The sequence below is a fragment of the Macrotis lagotis genome, chromosome 3, assembly GCF_037893015.1.
Source record: "Macrotis lagotis isolate mMagLag1 chromosome 3, bilby.v1.9.chrom.fasta, whole genome shotgun sequence".
Classification (NCBI taxonomy): Eukaryota; Metazoa; Chordata; class Mammalia; order Peramelemorphia; family Peramelidae; genus Macrotis; species Macrotis lagotis.
In genome coordinates, this window is record NC_133660.1 from 44,270,110 (window position 1) to 44,290,005 (window position 19,896).

General features: G+C 34.6%; 1 protein-coding gene and 1 non-coding gene across 8 annotated transcripts in view; one reads left to right on the top strand and one right to left on the bottom strand.

The window, feature by feature from the left end:
• WDFY3 (WD repeat and FYVE domain containing 3) overlaps positions 1-19,896 on the top strand; it is a 311,818-nt gene that overhangs the window by 6,909 nt on the left and 285,013 nt on the right. For 3 of the 7 annotated variants that reach the window (XM_074228572.1, XM_074228575.1, XM_074228573.1), the window contains exon 1: positions 787-15,753. The exons of 1 other annotated variant lie outside the window; for it this stretch is intronic. In XM_074228572.1, coding sequence (XP_074084673.1) covers positions 15,682-15,753 — 72 coding nt within the window. In that variant the 5' untranslated portion in view covers positions 787-15,681. Of the gene's footprint in view, positions 1-786; positions 15,754-19,896 lie in introns of those variants that run through there. 3 more of the 7 variants (XM_074228574.1, XM_074228577.1, XM_074228576.1) reach the window with 1 other exon arrangement.
• On the bottom strand, positions 6,644-6,750 carry LOC141519771 (U6 spliceosomal RNA). The gene has a single exon (XR_012477413.1). It is a non-coding gene; the product is annotated as a U6 spliceosomal RNA (small nuclear RNA).

Here is a 19,896-nt window from a genome sequence, read left to right on the forward strand (position 1 = left end):
CCTAACACATATTAAGCACCATATAAATGTTAGCTCTTTATTTATTCACTATTACCTGAGCTAAGGCATTGTGATTTTTCATTGTGGTTGTGTGTTGTATGATAAAAGTTCTGTCAAAAAAGTTATGGTTTTTTGTTTTTTTTTTTAGGTATTTGCAAGGCAATGGGGTTAAGTGGTTTGCCCAAGGCCACACAGCTAGGTAATTCTTAAGTGTCTGGGGTCGGATTTGAACTCAGGTACTCCTGACTCCAGGGCAGGTGCTTTATCCACTAAGCCACCTAGCCACCCCAAAGAAGTTGTTCTTTAGAAGCCCTGGGTTTGAATATCAGTTTTGAATATCAGAATAATACTAGCCAGTTTGTGACTATGGAGAGGTGACTGTAAAATGAAGATCATAATTATTATATAACCCATGATCCTCACAGAGATGCCATATAAATTTGAGTTGTTACTTTTTTCGCAAATAGGGTCCACAATTGCTTTAAAGTAGAAGATGATAGTAATTATGTGCATATAATATAAAACTTTGAATGGTAGTGTCTTTTAAGTCAGCAAAAAACTAAAAGGGGAAATAGGACTGAAAAACTACACTCAGTAAAATCTTGTTTGGGCAGTTTATTATATCATAACAACAGTTTAGTAGCTGAGGAAAACTGGAATAATGGTAGACTTTTGGGAAAAATTGATTTTTTTAAAACTAGTCTGAAGATTTTTAAAAGTAATTTTTTAAGTGACATGTTTTTCCTTAAATACTAATGTCTGTACTTTTCAATATGTTTGCAAAGTTATTTCTCATTCTTTAGTTACTTTCTAAATGTATTCCTGCTTTACAAATACTTTTTAAAGCAGGAAATAGAAGTTTCTTGTTTTCATGCTGTTGTTTTATCAGCATAGTAATTCTCCTTTTTTTCCCCGTAGTAATTCTTAATAACATTCAGAAGCACACTAATTAAATTTTTTTTCCTCAGGAAACAAGTGAGTCAATTTATATTCAGGTTGCAGTAACTTTAATATTTCGGAATATCAGTATTCATGGCAGTATGGAATCACCAAAGATGAGATTAAGAATTATAGCATTTTCTAATGTAATCTCATCATTCACATGTGAATAAATTGTAAGCTAATTTGTCATGCCATGTAGGCTTCTTTTCCCAAAGGATATTCTGGGATTGTCTTTTAGTTAATATTAGGGAAGGCATAATTTTGACATCTTCAATTAGTTCTGATTAAATAGGAAAAGGGCATATTTCTGATTGTCTTAAATATAGATCCATTCAACAATTTCTTCATTTCTAAAATGAAAGCATTGGACTAGATGACCTAAGGAAACAGTTGAATTCTATTTTGTACTTCTGTTTAAAATACTGTTCTTTTCCTTTCAATTCCCTTTCTATTAGTCCATAAGATTTTACTTTTACTTTTTTGGATCTTCTTGGTGGCTAGAGTACAGTGCTGGTTTCAGAAATTCCCTCATATAAGTGACTACAGAGTATAACAAGTTGAGTATTTTATCTATCTGAGTGTGTTTGTGTGTGTGTGTGTGTGTATCTGTATCACAAGTATACATAAAACACTGAAGGTTTTTTGCCTTGATTGAGTTCTCTAAAAACTGGGGGTCCTTTCTCTTCTTCTGTTCTAGTACTCACATTTGGTAGCAAGACCAGAACCCCTGCTTAGAGCCTTAGCTCAAGTGGATTTTCCTATCTGATTGACTTACCACCCATCCCCTTCTTGGCTAACTACATTTGGAACTTCCTGGACCCTGTGCACATTTCCTGACTTTTAGTGCTCATAGAACTGCAGGGTCCTAGGAGCACTGGATTATTAGGTAGCAAAACCCCTGAGAAACAGAGCCAGGTGATGAGGTCACCTTTTTCTTTTTTGTTTTGAATCCTACTTGGATGCAGCACCTTGAAGTGTCTTGCACAAGATACTGTTGTTATTGTTGATGCTCTCTGGAATTCCCTTTGTGATTGGCTGATTTAGACTTTCTGGTTTTCTGTACCATTTGAAGTACGATACTTTTTGGTGGTAGACTGACTCTCCCTGCCCCCCATTCTTTTTCTCTCTTGGATCTAATCAATGAATCTTGAATTTCTTCAGATTCCTGAATTTTTCAGTGACCATTGGTGAAGAATACTTTGGTTAATTTCTTACCAGCAGAACATTCTGCTTTGCTGAAAGAATAAAGCTGACTTTCCCATGATTTTCTCTAGGTTCACTTGTGAATTTTGATGTGGTTAAGAGGTTAGATTTGTAGCGCTGTGGAAATCTGCCCCTTATATGTGAGGTATATTGTAGTTAAAGAGTCCTGATATTTTTAGTACATGTTTAATCTTAGGTGAATAAGGAATGTCAAAGCTAGCTTTATTCAAATACGTAGTACTTGCCTTCTACTTGGGGTTACAATTCATGGACCAATAAGTAAATATAAAGTAATTTTAAGAGAGGGAGAACATTGTCAACTGGAGGAATTTGGGGAAAGCTGGCTCCTAAACTCTGTTTGGAAGGAAGTGAGGAGTTCTAAGAGTCAGAAATGTGAAGGGAGTGTACTTCCTTAACGGGGGTGGAGATGTTGTTTATGGGGAACTGCTAGCTGGTCAAATGTGATTGGAATAAAGAGCATATAAAGGTAAATAACATAAATAAGATTGGAAATGAAAGGGAGCCATTGATTATATTTTTCATTGCCTAATTCTTAGAATCACTAGCTATTGTGATTTTTTTTCTCCAAGTAGTGATTTGTGATGATAACAAATTGTAATATTTAGATTCCTATATGAGTTCTCCTGTGAGTTTGACAAATTTATTTAAAAGCTTGGTATTTCTATTTGGAATGGGGATAACAATAAATGGATGCTGGAACATCTTATGTGGCAGGTATACTTAAAATAATATTGCCTCAATAACATTTTCTTACTGTCTGACTGTGCAGACTTTTGGTTTCTGAGACCAGCAGTAACCCAATTTATATTCCAAATTCCCCATTCCCAACTGCCTAGGTGAATGTTACCTTATTTTTGTAATGGCAACATTAGTGCCTTTTCCCCTTCTTTTCTATCTAATGTCTTATTAGAACCGATTGATAGTAATCATGTACTCCTGATTATACTCAGAAAATGCAAACTACTACTTAATTCTGATAGAAGGAAAAAATGTTTTTTTGAGGAAAATTTAGCCATGGAATTGCTGGATGATATATATATGTGAATCCTGAAAAGTGTAATACAAAAACAGTCTGCCATGTTGATTTATTGTTACTTGAATTCCCAGATAATTGTAACATTACTATGTGAGTTTCTTTTAGCAAATCCCACTTGAATCAGATAAATTAGCATTGATTTCTGTAGTTTTCAGAACATACACCTTGGATATCGGGCTTCTTTAATTACATTTAAAATGAGCTTTTCTAAAGAGCATCTTGTTTTGCATATAGGCTCTTGAAAAGTTTAAATTGTTTATTTAAAAAATTATTGTTTACATTGGAGTTCATCTTCATTTTTCAAATGATGCATTAATGAAATGATTTGCTACATAACAAACTGGCAATATGATACAAAACTCCAAAAGGCAAATTAGGCAATTGCTATGATGCCAGATTCCAGAGTAAATTGCTATAGAAAGCCATTCTTTTCTTTTGCCAAAAGTGTTGCTATAAATATTTCGTATAGATGAGACCTTTTGCAAAGGCAAAAAGCAGCTAGGTGGCTAGAACCCTGGGCCTGGAGGGAGGAAGCCTTGAGATAAAATATGATCCTATGTAAGTCACTTAATCTCTGTTTGCCTCAGTTTTCTTTACTGTAAAATGGGGATATTAACTCTTACCTCCTAGGATTGTTGTGAGAATCAAATGACATAATATTTGTAAAGTTGTGTGGATGCAGATCAGTGACTGCTACATAACTGGTGCAGTGTAAATACTATTAAAATTATGATTATGAATACACAAAGGGAGGGTTTTTTAAACTCAGCTTGGAATTCTATCAGTGGGGTTAAGTGTTATGGACATTATAATTACTTTTCTTTCTCTTTGCATTTTTTTTGCATAATTATTGTCTAGATTAGTTGGATTCATTAATGACTCCATCAACAAAGTATTACCTTTCTCTAACCAACACTGACTGTTTTCATCTTTTATTATGCTTGCCAAATTTTTGGGGTGTGTGGTGAAACCATTTTAGGATTATTTTGATGTGCCTTTCTTATAACAGTGATTTGGAGCAGGTTTTCTTATGATTAACAGTTTGTAACTCATTTGAAAATGTTGATAGCTTTGTAGTTAAGCTTTCAAATAAAAAAAAACTTACAGATATTTGTGATCTTTGTGACTGAAATAGGAATTATGAAGATAGAGTAAAACACTTAAAATACTCGTCTCTGCTCAGATTGATATTTCTAAGCTCCTAAAGCCTTCAGCTATTCTTGTTCACCTTTATTACACCTCAAGCACATATTTTTGCTTATAATTTAAATTTACTAGATGAATAACCAGTAACCATTTGAATTGTTATGACACAATAATTACCACCTCAAATGAACTAGTTGTTATCCTTTAAAGTAAATTGTTTCAAAGTAATTTCAGGGTTCCTGAATGAGCCTAATCTTAGAACTATTTGTGAGATTGGTAAACAAATTAAAGTTACTGTTTGGTCACCTTTAAGAACCAAATGTATCAGTAGCTCTTTTTGGCCCCATAGGCAAAATATAGCAACATTTTTCAACAGAGCTCAAAGTAAGAGTAGAGAAGAGTAGAACAAAATGCTGGGATTTGGAAGGAAGGATTCAAAAGACAAATACATTTTACTCATTTTTAATGTCTGATAATTCCATGGCATATTACTTATTTTGTGCTAATATCTGGTGATAGTTCTGAGCCTGTCTGGGACAAACTTAGCTTGGATGTCCAAATAGTGCAAGTACCAAGCAGGGAGATGAAGAATTAAGGCACCTTCTGCATAGTCAACTCTTCCTGTTCTTCCTGTATGCATTTGAATGGGTGCTGCCTCAAGTAACTTTACCTCTACCTAAGATGAAGCTCAATCAAAGGAACGTTCTTGAACCTTTCCTGACCCTCCCAGTTCTAGCTACTTCAATTACATTGAATTTACTTAAACTCTGGTAGAATAGTATCAATTTTCCACTGCTCTCTATGTGATGTTCTCAATTTTTGTTTTTACATTTCCATGATCTAACCTAGCTCAATGTAATTTATGAGTCGATGAAAGGAATTATTCAGAAATAACAAGGAGGGGCTTATAAAAATATATATATGTATATATATATATATATATGTAAGGAAACTATAATTGCAGGAATTATTTCAGTTCAATTCGACATTTATTATGTGCTGGGTACTGTGGCAAGCATTGGGGATATGAGAGCAAGAACCAGAGCGAAAGTTCATACTCTCAAGAAACTTACAGTCTGGTGGGGCAAGAAAAGACATAAAAGAAGCTGGAAAGTCTAGGGGGGTGGAATGGGAATAAGCTTGCAGTTACCTGGAATGGGGATATCTTGTTGCTTGGAGTCAACACCAAGCTGAGCTGCTGAATGGAAAGGAGATGAACCTGGGGAGTTCAGATCTGAGAGCTCCCAAAAGAGAGAGTTGGTCCGTAAAGAGACTAAAAACTACCTTCTACTTTTTTTCCTGCCTTGTTGTACATTACTTTCTCCCATGATTTCTGTGGTTTTTCCATATTGGTCTTTTGACTTTTTGCTATTCTCAATCTCCCCAATTTGTGCTGTCGCACCAGCTTATTTCTAAAACGAACTCTCACTTGGAACTCTCTTGGAATCTTTGTTTTCTTTTAGGATACAACTTAAGTCCCCCCCCCTTTCGCATGAGCCCTTTCCTGGTTGCTACCATTTACTAGAACCTTCCTCCCAATGTTCCAGCTGTTTTGTATCTACTTTGTATATAGCCAAAAATAAAAACATTGTTTCCCTTGTTGGAATACAAGTTTTCAACTGAGGGCAAGAACTATTAGCTTTTGATTTTGTATCCATATTATCTAACATAAAGCTTGGGACATAGGTACTTCATAAATGCTTATTGGTTCTTGTACAAAGGGGATAGGAGCATAAAAGAGATAAAGTGGAAGAGAAAAAAATCGGCATTATGGCATTATTACACTTTGGGTTTGTATTTACCAGTGATACGGATACCACAATTGGTGATTTATTTGACTGAAGCCAGATCTGGGTAATATTTTAGTCAGTTCCCTATTTTACAAGCATTTGACTTTATCCGTACTCAGACTAAGTGCTGAGGAAACGTTCAGGGGTCACATCGGACATGCAGTACTAACAAAAAAGTGATGTTCTCATTGCTTCCTGCTTCCTTTTCTTCCCCTGTTGCCTAGGCTAGAGGCATTAGAGGAATTACTAATGAATTCTTGTGTCCTTTTTGTAGATTGCATAATTCCAAAGTTGTCTAACCCTATGTTTTTTTTTTAGGCACAAATTTTTATTTTGTTTTGTTTTGTTTTTGTTTTTAAATCAGTAAAAGAAACTGGGGTCTAGAAGCTGCAGTGTCCTAAGCAGCAAGTTTGTGCATCATCCTTTTGTTTTTTAAATATTTTTAAATTAACACACACTGATGGCACACCTCATCCGAATGAAATTCTGCACCATACATACTAATAAAAATATGGAACGCTTCACGAATTTGCGTATCATCCTTGCACAGGGGCCATGCTAATCTTCTCTGTATCGTTCCAATTTTAGTATATGTGCTGCTGAAGCGAGCACTAACCCTATCTTTTAAGGGTGGACTATGGAATGGTTTCCAGAAATATCTTTGAAAATGATAAAGTAGGGAAGTCTAGACTTCTGTATGTAGAAAAATGTGAAGAACCTGCATTACTCTCCCTGTCTAATGTGATGAGATTGGAAAGCATCAGTACTTTTTTATTCCATGTGAAAGCATCCTGTGGATCAGTAGCTTGATGTCACTATAAGATTATAGAATTTTAAATTGTGAAAGGGATGTTAGATTATGCAGTCCAATTACTCAATTTATAAATTTAAGACACTGAAGTCCAGAGACATTGTCCAAGGCTTCGCATTTGCTTGGTGACTGACAGAGTCAATTCTAGATTTGCAGACTCAAAGGTCTGCTGCTCCTGCTACTCTGCTTGTGTTTTTGAGTATAATTTAAATAGTTGAAAACTCTAATACTTTTTCTGATGATTGTTTTCCATTATGGTTTGGTGCTTCTGCTATTATTTGGGGGGATATGGGAAAGAATTGTATCATAATGAATAAAGAATATAAAAGCTATAGATCTGACACACATTTGCTGGGTGATGGTAGGCAAATTCTTAACATCATTGAGCATCTGTTTCCATCTGTAATAAGGAAATAATCCTTTGTCTTCAGCAGGGTTGTGAAGGAACTTCTTTGTAAAATGCTAACACATTATTAATTTCTCATGTGAAGATCTTCTACCTCTCTGCTATTAGGCATGTGAACTGAGTGCCTCATGGATGTCTTAAACTCAATATGTCCAAAACTGAATTCTTTATCTTTCTATCCAAACCCACCCTCTTTTTAATTTTTTAACTAAAATTATTGAGGGAATCTCATTCTCCAAGTCAACCAGCCCTACAGGGTAGGTGTTATCCTTGACTCTTCACTCTCTACTGTACCACTTCCACTTAGTTGTCTAGTCCTGTTATTTCTTCCTTCTCAACATCTCTTGCATGTGTGCCCCTTTCCCCTCCTCTGATCTTTGAGACTGAAACCTGTTCAATTGCAGTAGTGATCTGTTTTGCCTGCCTCAATTCTTTTCTCAATTTTTAGTCTATTGTTTTCAGTTGTAAAAGTCATCTTCCTAAAATATAGAACTGATTTTGCCAAACCTTTCCCTCTCCCTGTCCCCCTTTCAGTAAATTCCGGGGACTCCTATTGCCACCAGGATCAAGCATAAAATTCTTTGTGTTTTTAAAGCCTGGCCTCTTCGTGCTTTTCTAGTCTTCTTACACCTTATTTCTCATTACTCAGCTTAGCAATTTTGATCTCCTTTTCAGTGAGTACCGGACATTGTCTCCTCATTCTGTGTCTCTTATGCGTGGAATTCTCTCCTTCCTTACTCCTGCTTCCTGATTTTCTTCAAGTGTTATCTGAAATCTTATCCTCTCCAAGGAAATTATTTCCAATTTATCTTCTAGGTACCCGATTTGTATATAGTTGTTTATATATTATCTCCCCATTGGACTGTGAGCTCCACAAGAGTGTAATTCCTGACCTAATTAATACAAGTGCCTGTCTCACACTATTCACTTTAATAAATGCTTGTTGACACATAGTGAGACTTAATAAATGTATGTTGGCTTGGTTTGATTGTAGAGATTTTTTTGGCATCACATTTGTTTAGGTGATATGATGTCAGCTGACATCAAGGCCAGTAGAACAGTCTCAATGAGCATCTTTGGAGAGATGGCATACTAAGTGCCTTCCAGGATATTGCAGTTAATCCTGTATGGTCATTGGATAGCCAGTCTGGATGACAGACACTTTGTGACACATCAGACTTTGATTCAGTTTATTATATTTGTTTTGAATCCCATGATTATGATGGAAGCAAAAGCACTGTTATGGATGAATGGGACCTTGATTCTTGCTTTTGAATTTATTATTATAATGTAGCAAAAAAGAATAATGTGTATAAGGTAGTGCTTTCAGTAATTTACATGAAGCAAACTAAGTTTTATTAGTAAGTAAGGATTTGGCTTATCTGCAAATAAGTAAAGCTAAATTGAATAATACATTTTCTTCTTTCATGTAAGTAATTACTTCCCTTTGTTTAATGTTTCATACATAAGAATTGCTCAGTAGTCTTCTTGAGGATGCAATGAATTTTTTCCTTAACAACAGTTTAAAAAGTGAATATGTTGGGTTAGCAGCCCTTTTCTAAGTGTTTGAGGGAAGGTGGACAGTGAAGTGATATAGAAACTAGGAAGACTGTAGAGAAGTGCAACAGAAATCTGCTCTTATCCTTCACATTACATTTTACAGAAAAAATATGATATGTCAGGTGGACAGGTATTAGATCATGTTTATATATTATATTAATAGAAAAGTAGTGTTTCAGGATAGATGAACAAAGGAGTTTGAGAAACTGAAATGGATCTAAGTCATGAAATGTTATGCAGTTACAGAATTGTACTGGTACATTGTCTTAGAGTCATTTAGTCCAAGTTCCTCATTTTACCAATAAGGAAACTGAGGCCTCCAGAGGTTAAGTTACTTGCTTTAAAAACCACACAAATAATAAGTAGTGAAGCTTGAATTAGAATTCAGGTTTTGGGGCTCCATATCTAGTCCTTTTTTTCACCTTCCCTTCCCTTTTTTCAACTTTTTTCTTGTCTATGTGAGGTTTTGTGGGGGCTAAAACAGGTATATCCAGGCACTTTTAAGAACTGGGAATAGGGAAAATGTTTTTGGGTAGAAGGGACTTTGCCATCATCTTTTAAAGCAATACCATCTCAACTTACAGGTAAGATGACCCTGTCTGCTTAGGTAAGGTATGGTCAGATGATAGAGGGCTTTAAGAGTCTAGGAGAACATTTTATACTTGATTTTAAAACATTTTTTGATTTTTTTGAAAAATGACTTAAATTCCTAATAGAAATTTTTCCTCTTAGGGAGAGTCATCTCTTAAAGAAAGAATTTTAAAAAAAAGTAGGAAAAAACCATTTCTTTCCCTCACACATTTTTTACTTTGGTCAATATGATTTCACAGCATTTAGTAATACCAAAATGTTTTATGTTTTGTTGATGTTTTCTTCTCATTTGCATGGTTTTAATAACAATATGTGTTGTTTTATTGATTCTTCTTACTTCACTCTGTATCAGTTCATAGAAATCTTCCAAAGTTTCTCTGTATTCAACATTCCTCACAATGCAATCCTATTTTCCTTCAGTCAGTGAACAAATATTTATTATGTGATTGATTTCTGCTAGAACTGTTATTAAGTATTGAAGTTAGAAAACAAAGCCTGACGTTTGAGCATGACTTCCTGCAGAAGATAAATTTGAACTGAAAGGAAGCAAGGAGGTTGCTTCAAAGAGTAGAAGATGCAGTCAGTGCAAAAAAAATGAGAAGGTGCAGTGTTATGGTGTAGGAAAAGTGTGTTGGTCAATAGAAATGGATCTTGGAATACATGAAAAGGAATACAATATGAGAATAATAGAAAGATAGGAAATGGTTGGGTTGAAAAGGGATTTCATTACCAAATAGAGGTTTTTTATTTTTTGATCCTGGAGGTAATAGGGAGTCACTGGAGATTACTGAATAGGGAGGAAATAAACTTTAAGAAAGACTTAAACTTTAGGGAAATCGCCTGAATGGATGAAGGGATGGAATAGTGAAAGAGACCTGAGGTAGGAGGATGAACCAGAAGTTTATTAAGACATTTCAAACTTCAGGTAATGAGGTCTGTGGCTGTGTGAGTAGAGAAAAGGGGATATAGAAGAGAGATGTTTTAAAGGTAGAAATGACAAGATTAGCCAACAGTTTGGATAAATGTGATGAATGAAAGTGAGGAGTGGTGAATAACTTTGAAGTTTGGAACCTGACTGACAAATGAGTTAATATTTGTAAAGCACTTTGTACAGTGGTCAACACATGATGTTTAAAAATGATTTTTTTCCCTTACCTTTATGCTTTTTCTCCTGGTGGTGCCCTTGACAGTAGGAAGGAAGTCTGGAAGAGGAGAGCTTTGGAGGGGAAAGATGATGAATTCTGTTTTGGAGTTTGAGATGCCTGTATGATATTTAGATTGAAATTCCATAAGGCAGGTTGGTGAGGTGGTTCTGTACTTCAGGAGATAGGTTTGTGTCAAATATATAAATCTAATAGATGACAATACATTTATTTTTTAAAAATTATTTAGTTTATTTTGTTTCAAATTATTTTCCTCCCACAAAAATATAAACTTTTAAAAATGTTAAGTCCTGCAAAATATATTTCCATATAAGCCAGATTCTTGAGTAGACAAGAAAAAGAAAAAAGAAATGCTTCATTCTACACTGAGTTCTCTGTATGGAGAAAGATAGCATTTTTCATCATGAGTCTTTTGCATTTTGGTGGGTCATTGTATTGTTCAAAGTTACCAAGTCTTTCACAGTTGATTATATTTCTGTTAATGCATACAAACACTGTTGTAGTTCTGTTCACTTTACTCTGCATGAGTTCATCGTACAAATCTTTTTTTAATGTTATTTTTTTATATGCAAAGATAATTTTCAAGATTCATCTTCTTGTAAGCTTTTGAGCTCTACAATTTTTTTTGTCACCTTCCCTTCCCTCCCCCCTCCCCATGGCAGTAGGTAATCTGATATAGGTTTTACATATACAATCATGTTTAACAGATTACCATATTAGTTATGTTGTGAAAGAAGAATTAGAACTAAAGGGAAAATATATGAGAGAAAAACTTTTTGGAAATTTTAACATAGTATGCATTGGTCTACATTCAGAATCCATAATTTTTTCTCTAGATGTGCATGTTATTTTTCTATCATAAGCCTTTTAGGTTTTCCTTGATTACTGAACTCCTGAGAAGAACTGAGTTCATCACAGTTGATCATTTCACAGTGTTGTTATTAATGTGTACAATATTTTCCTGGTTCTGCTCACTTCATTAGTTCATATAAATCTTAGCAGTTTTTTCTAAAACCATCCTCCTTATTTCTTATAGCACAATGATATTCTAGCACATTCATATACCATAAGTTGTTCAGTCGTTTTTCAGTAGTGTCTGACTCTTCATGACCCCATTTAGGGTTTTTTCTTGTCAAGGTTCTGGAGTTGTTTGCCATTTCCTTCTCCGGCTCATTTGCAGATGAGGAAATTGAGGTAAACAGGGTGAAGTGACTTGCTTATCATCTCACAGCAAGTAAGTGTCTGAGTCGGATATAAACTCAGGAAAAGGACTCTTCCTGACTCTAGCCCTGGTTCTCTATCCATTGAATCCCCAATTGATGGGCTTCCCTTCAATTTTCAATTCTTTGCTATGATAAAAAGAGCTGCTATAAATATTTTTGTACATATGGGTTTTTTCCCTTGTCCTTTTTTTAAAAAAAAGCTTTTTGGACTATAGACCCAGTATTGGTATTGCTCCCTGGTTTAATAGCTTTTGTGGCTTAGTTCCAAATTCCTCTCCACTGTGGTAGATCTATTTCACAGCTTCACCAGCACTGCATTATTGATCATATTCCCCATAATCCCTTCATCATTTTTTCATTTGTCATTTTCTTTTTCTGTTAGATTAGCTGGTTTTATGGGTTCAAAGATGATAGCCCAGAGTTGTTTTAATTAATAATTTTTGGGAGCTGATAATTGAACCAATGAGAATAAGATAGTATATAGAAGAGGACTCAGAACTGAAACTTGGGTGATACCTGGGGTGACTTGGTTATGATTTTTACAAAGATCCACTGAAAGACCAAGAAAAAACTGTCAGAAAGGAAAACCAGGAGAGATCAGTGACATAAAAACAGAGAGAGAAAAAAATAAGCAAGACAAAACCTAGAAGGTATATACTATGTAAGAGAAACAGCTGATCAATACTACAAGGTCAAGAAGGATGAAGATTAAGAAAAGGCCATTAGATTGGCTATTAAAAGATCATTTGGAACTTTGGAGGGGACAGTTTCAGGGCAGAAGCTTATTTAACCATCTTTCAATCAATGGGCATTCACTTTGTTTCTACTTGTCAGATTATAAAAAATGCTAATGTAAATATTGTGGTATAGGTGGGACCTTCCTTTTTTTCATTGACCACTTTGGAGATGTGTGCATTTGTAGTGGGACCTCTGGTTCAAAGCCAGTAACTTTCATACCATAATTTCAGTTGAAATTCATGATTTGAGTTCTGCAATTCTGTAGAGCAGCACTGTGAGGTAGCCTGGAAATACAAAAATAGAAATGAACCCTGGGAGGATACAGCATGTTAAGAGGGATTCTTGAGCTGTCCCTGGATCTAATCTGCCATTATGCTGTAGGTATAACTGTTATTATTTCTGTTCTACACAAAAAGCTTGTGACTTTTCCAAGGTCACATAGCCAGAAACCAGGAAGGAACTGATCCCAGCTCTTTTTTGACTCCAAGGTCCACAATGTGCTCATTACACCATGTCTCTTGTAATGTGCTAGCAGGCTGCTTGTGATCTGGAAGGACCCATAACAGTTGTGCTTTGCTTTCTCTTTAATCCTTTTGTAGTCATTTCTTGACTGACTGGGGAACCCATTATATAGTCAGAAAATCAAGCCTCACTTTAAAGGACAAAATGTAGTTAGACTGTAAGAATTACATGATAAAGGAAGGAGTTAGAACCTCTTCTCTTGCCATTTATAAATAGATTAAAAACATTTAACAGTGTTAAAAAAATAGACCGTATTTGGTATGAATTGTGTTCAGTTTTGAGTGCTACATGGTTTCAAAAAGAATTTGATAAAATTGGAAAATGTTTAGAAGAGGAACTGGTGATGTTTAAAATAGATAAGAGAAGACTGAGGAGATAATGACAGCTGGCTTATAGAAGAGTAATCAGATGTATTTTGATTGGTCCTCTTGAGCAGAATTAATAGCAATGAGTGATAGACAGTGCAAAGGCAAATTTAGTCTTGATTTAGTCTTTAGGGAAGAACTTCCTAAAAACAGCTAGGATGATCTAAAAGTGAAATGATTGGTTGACTTTGGACAATTGTGGACTTTTCCTTACTGGAGTAGATCATGAAAAACTATTGGTCTGTTCGTCAAAGAAAGGGGATTCTCTGTTGGAATAGTGCATCTGTGGTACTTTCCTGCTTTGAGATTCCTTGATTCTATAAAGGAACTAATACTTACAAGAATTTTGAAGTAAAACATCTTTTTCAAACACCAGAGCTTTTTTTTTAAGGTGAGCCTTTGAAAGATGTTACTTGTGTATTACCTGATCTCTGTGGATCTCAGTATCCTCATATATAAAATTAGACAGTTAGAAGGTCCCAGCAGTAGATCTGTGAGTCTATGGTACTAAAGACATTAAGGTACTTCTTTTAGGAAAAAATACTTTTTTTTGTTAATTATTTCTTATTTACTGTTAATTGGTCATCATTTAGTTGGTCTTATGGGTCCTGTAAGTGCATCACAAGATGCAAAAAAAAACTGCTGATATTACATGGCTAGTTCTTATGATTTAGTAACTTCCTTGTTAAGGCTTTAATAAAGCTTTGGTGTTAGTTTGCTTTCTTACACAATAGGATATGAAAAAGCATATTAGGCTTGAAGTTTCTAATTTCACAATCACACAGACAAAGTACAAAATGTTAATATCTTATTTTCTTTCACAGTACTTATGGTTTAAGGACATGAGATTTTTAAAACTTTACTATTAAATAACTACTCTAATAATATATTTTACTTTATGAAAAAATAATCTTTTAACTAGAAATTTATGACAATTAGTCCTATGGTGGAAAATGAATGAATGGAAAGAAAGCACAATTCAAATGCTTCCTTTTTGAAGCCTTTTCCTGAATATCGCAACTGCAAGTTTCCTTCTCTAACCACTTTGTATTTCTTCTCTATACATATTCTGTGTTTGTATGTTATATACATCTTGTATTCACTGATAGAATATATTCCTTGAGAATAAAGATTGTTTCATTCTTTAGATTTATATCTGTAGTTTCTAGAATGTAGTAGGTACTTAATTAAGTGCTTATTAATTGATATACATGTTTAGCTTCTATAATTGGTTTTCAGTAGACTTTTTTTTTTTTAGGTTTTTGCAAGGCAATGGGGTTAAGTGGCTTGCCCAAGGCCACACAGCTAGGGGTAATAAGTGTCTGAGGTCGGTTTTGAACTCAGGTACACCTGACTCCAGGGCCGTTGCTCTATCCACTGTGCCACCCAGCTGCCCCTTCAGTAGACTTTTAACAACTTAGCTTTTAAAATTTTCCTGACTTTTTTATATTTTAAAGTAACCAATAAACACTTGAAGAATCTTTTGTTTTGGGACCATGGCTATATGTTCTTGCAGTAGAGGATTTATAATTCAGAGTTCAAAAAAAGGGAGAGCCTGCTCTAAACTTCAATCTTGAGAAAAACTTTGTCACTTGGGCAGGAATTGAACATATTCATTCAGTAGGCTCTGAGTTTGTTTTCCACTTTGCTACATGTCAGGGAATGACAGGATGTTTAGATAAGACAAGTCCCTATCCTCTTGAAGCTGGTAAATGTGTGGAATGTGGAAGACACACACACACACACACACACAAAACACTGAAATTTTAGAACAAATGCAGTAAGTAGTCGGAGACTAACAAGTGAGGGTCCTTTTGAAATCTGTATTGTGACTAAAATTATTGTGAGTTCTATAAACTTTTAGCACCATAGAATAGTAGAGGACCATGTGGTAATTAATCAGAATTGGGTTTGGAAAAGAATAAATAGTAAATGCTAGAGGAAAGGGATTAACACGTAGAAGACAATGTAGAGTTGAGGAAATTGAGGCCAGAGCAAGGATGGTGACCAGGGAAACCAGAGAGATGTGGAGTAACTGGAGCTTTTGAAAAGCTTCCAGAAAGTATATTTATAAGGGTTCAGATTGAGGAAGACACAGAAAGATAGTAAAACGTAACTAACATTTAAGGTTTCTAAAGCATTTTATAATAATCATCTGAGACAGATGGTTCTTCTCATTTTACAGATGAGGAATGAGTCAGAAGATTTGAACAACTCGCCCATTATCACTCAGGCGGTAAGTGTCTAAGGTCAGATTTGATCTTAGATCCGATTCCAGTCTCAGCATGGCATCAGCTGTGCCACTTAGCTGCTTGTAGGAGGTTGTGGTCAGAAGACTTTCAGAGATTTTGATTTTGGAAGTAGAAAGTCTTGTGGGTGATGATGAAATCAAGAGTATAACCATATCCAAACAACTGAGTCAGAGTGAAGGTATTGATCATTGAAGTTGAATTGGTTGAACTAGGAATAGGAAGGAAGGGTATTTAAGAGGTTATAAATATATTTGTTGAAATTCCCAAGTACAAGGGAAGGGGTTGGGGAGTTAGAAGATTATGAATCAGGTACTGAACCTTGAGAAAGGAAGAGAAATTATTTTGGAGCTGACAGATAATTGCTACTAGGATTGAGATTGGGTGATATTTTTAGATATCAAAGTAAGTAAGGGTGATAAGTGACTGACTTGAGGGAAAGTGGCAAAAAACTTGATGACTTCTCCTGAATCTGTGTGTCAGAGCTGGGGCATGAAAGGAGTAAATTGATTGAGAAAATTGTCAGGGATAGAGTATCTTCTCAGAGAGATCTAGGTTTCTGGTGTCAAGAAAGTGGAAAGATGGCACAAGGAAAAAAGGCAAATATGCAGGGTAGTTTATTAAAACAGTAGTGGGATTCCAGTGAAAGAAGAGAGCATAGGGGCATGGTCATAAGTGTAATAACATGACTTAGTATAGGCTAGTGATTTCCAAACTTGATGTGACAATTTTCCTCTTTTTTTTTTATTTAAAGTTTCCGTCTTCTGCATAAAGCTATTTCCAGTCCTTAGTGTCTTCTCTCTGAGATTATCTTCAGTATAACTTATTTGTACAGTAGTGGTTTTTATATTTTCTTCCCCATTAGGCTGTGAGCTTTTTGAGAGTAGAGAGGGTGGGTTTTTGGGGGAGATTTGAGGAAGGGAGCGTTTTCTTTGTATTTGCATAGTATAATATCTGATGCATAGTAGATGTTTTAATAAATACTTGTTGATTGACTGATTAAACACATTAGCCAGTTAGCATCTTCCTTCTCTGGTTAGGTTCAAATGCTTGTTGCAGTGGCTTCTCACAACAGAATATATTAACCTTTCTTATTCAGTTGTCCATGACAAAAGGGTTCATTTATAATATTTAGAAGTATCTAAGTCTTTAAAAGAAGGATTGTTTTCAGAAATGAGTCAGATGATTTGTAATCAGGTTAAGAGGCATTAGGTTTTTTTAATTCCAAAAACCAAATAATGTGAACATTTTCATATACAAAAATAGAGTATGAAAAATATTAGACTGAACCTTTGTAGAGCTTGTTTTTGACCCTAGTCTTGTTTTTTCCTTTTTTTAAATTTAATTTTATTTATTTAAGGCAATGGGGTTAAGTGACTTGCCCAGGGTCATACAGCTAGGCAATTATTAAGTATCTGAGATCGGATTTGAACTCAGGTCCTTCTGATTCAAGAACCGGTTCTTTATGCACTGTGCCACCTAGCTGGCCTCTAGCCTTGGTTTTTTAAAAGTATATTATAAAATCAATATGGAACTTTCAAAGCTTTCCGACTTATTTCCTTCTGATCCTCTTTTGCATTAAAAAAAATGTGCCAATGATCTTCTTTGCTTTCTTCTTTCCTCTTTTTTGGGGGGATGGGGGAGAGTTAGAGCCACAATTGATATTCATCCTCTTCCCTGTTCGTTTAGCTTCACCTGTGGAGTAAGAAATACTAGCATGTCCTATCACTGGTTTTCTGGAGTCATGATTGGTCATTTAATTGATCAGAGTTCTTGAGTCTTTCAAAGTTATTTTTCTTTGCAGTGTTCAATGTTTTTGTATAAATTGTTCTCTGGTACTCTCAGACATACAATTGATAAAGATGCTTTAATTTCACATTTTTTTCTTACAAAAGAAAGCGCTTTAAATATTTTTGTTTATATGAGTCCTTTTACTTTTTAATCTTTTTGGACTACAAGCCATTTGCTATCCTTCCAGATTACTTAAATGTTTAGACCAATTCACAACTCTATCAACAATGCATCAGTTTGCCTTTTCTTTTCCATGTCCTCCCCGCCCCATTTCTGTTTTTTTTTTTTGTCATCTTAACCAACCTGTTGAGCAGGAGGTGTAGAACCGAGTTGTTTTCTTATGTCTATTGATTGTTTGAATTTCTTCCTTTAAGAACTGCTTCTTCAGATCCTATTTATCAATTGGTGAATAGCTCTTGTTCTTGATTCAGTTACTTATATATCTTAGAAATCAGATCTTTATCAGTAAAAATTTTTGTTAAATTAAATTTGAATTCTTTCATCAGTGGTCCCTATTGAATATGATTTTTATTGTACTGTGGTCAGGAAAAGATGCATTTAATATTTTTGTTTTCCAATCAGTATTTGAAAAGGGGCTATATGCAAAGTAGAGACCCATTCTTGTCATCTTCCAATTTCCCTTTTAATCTTAGCGATATGAATTTATTTATGTAAATACTTTAAAATTTTGTATTTTATATAGTCATAATTATCCATTTTATCTTCTTATAGTTATGTTTTCCATGTTTCTCTAATTACTTATGATATGACTTTATAAATCTCTGGTCACATTCCCATTGTATCTTATCTAAGTATAAGGTGTAAGGTGTTCTAAATCAAATTTCTTCCATATACTGATTTCTATTTTTTCAAAGATAATACAACATGACCAGATTGGATTTATTTTAGAAATGTGGGATTAATTTTAATTTTAGGAGAGTTATAAACTTAAAAATCAGCAAAATCACATAATTAATATTAACAGATGCAGAAAAAGTTTTTATAAAATGTAACACCACTATCTGTTAAAAACTCAAAAAAACTCAGGAATAAATATACTTTCCTAAAATTACTAATAGTATATATCTAAACCAAGAATTACTTTTGTGATGGAGATAAATTAGAATCCTTTCCAATAATTTTAATGGTGAATCAGGAATGCCCTTTGTTACTATTTCCTTTGGATATAATACCAGAAATTTTAGCTATAGCACTAAGACAAGAAAAAGAAAATTGGTTTAAAAAAGTTAAAAAAGAACAAAGTTATAACTTTTTTTGTAGATGGTATAATGGTATAGTTAAAGAACCCTAAAGACAGCTAAAACTTAATGAACCCAATTAATAACTTTAGCAAATTTGCAAGATTAACATTTCCTTATATCAATAAAACCCAGCAGGAAGACATAGAAAAAGAAATTCTATTTTAAGCTATCAAGTAGACATAAGAATTCTAAAAATGCAACTATAGGCAACTTAGAAATATAATAAAATGACAGTAATACCTAAATTAATTTACTTATTCAGTACTATAACAATCATACTACCAAAGGATTACTTTAGACAACTAGAAAAATACTAATTAAATTCTTATGGAGGAAAATAATAACAAAACTCTTGAGAAATCATGCAAAGAAATGAGAACTAAAGGAGCCCAGCAGTGCCAGATTTCAGACAGTATGCTACAGTAGAGCAATTATTTTTTTTTGCTTTTTTTTAATTTTTTTAATTCTCATTTTGTACAAATTTTTTTTTACATTAATAAAATATTCTTGTTTAAGAGTAAACAAAATACCCTTCCCCCCATGAATATAGACTTGCTTGGGCGATAAAGTAAAGGGGAGAGGAAAAAAATTAAAATAAAAAATAATAGTAATAATTGTAACTATGGACAGGTGGTGCAATGGACGAAGCACCAGCCCTGGAGCCACGAGCACCCGAGCCCACATCCAGCCCCGTAGACCCAACAATCACCCAGCCGTGTGACATGCAAGCCACCCAGTCCCCACTGCCCTGCAAAAACCAAAAAAAAGGAAAAAAAAGACCTAAAATACAGTAAAATAGTAATAAAAGTAGGGGTGGCTGGGTGGCAGACAGAGCAATGGCCCTTGAGCCAGGAGCACCCGGGTCCAAATCCGGCCTCAGACACCCAAAGATCACCCTGCTATGTGGCCCCAGGCAGGCCACCCAGCCCCATTTGCCCTGCACCCTCCCCCAAGTAATAATAATAATAATAAAATGTGCTTCAGTCTTTGTTCCAACACCAACAACTCTGTCATGGGTGTTCTTTATGGTAAGTCCATCGCAAAAGTTACTTCCATATTTTTCAAACATTGCCATTG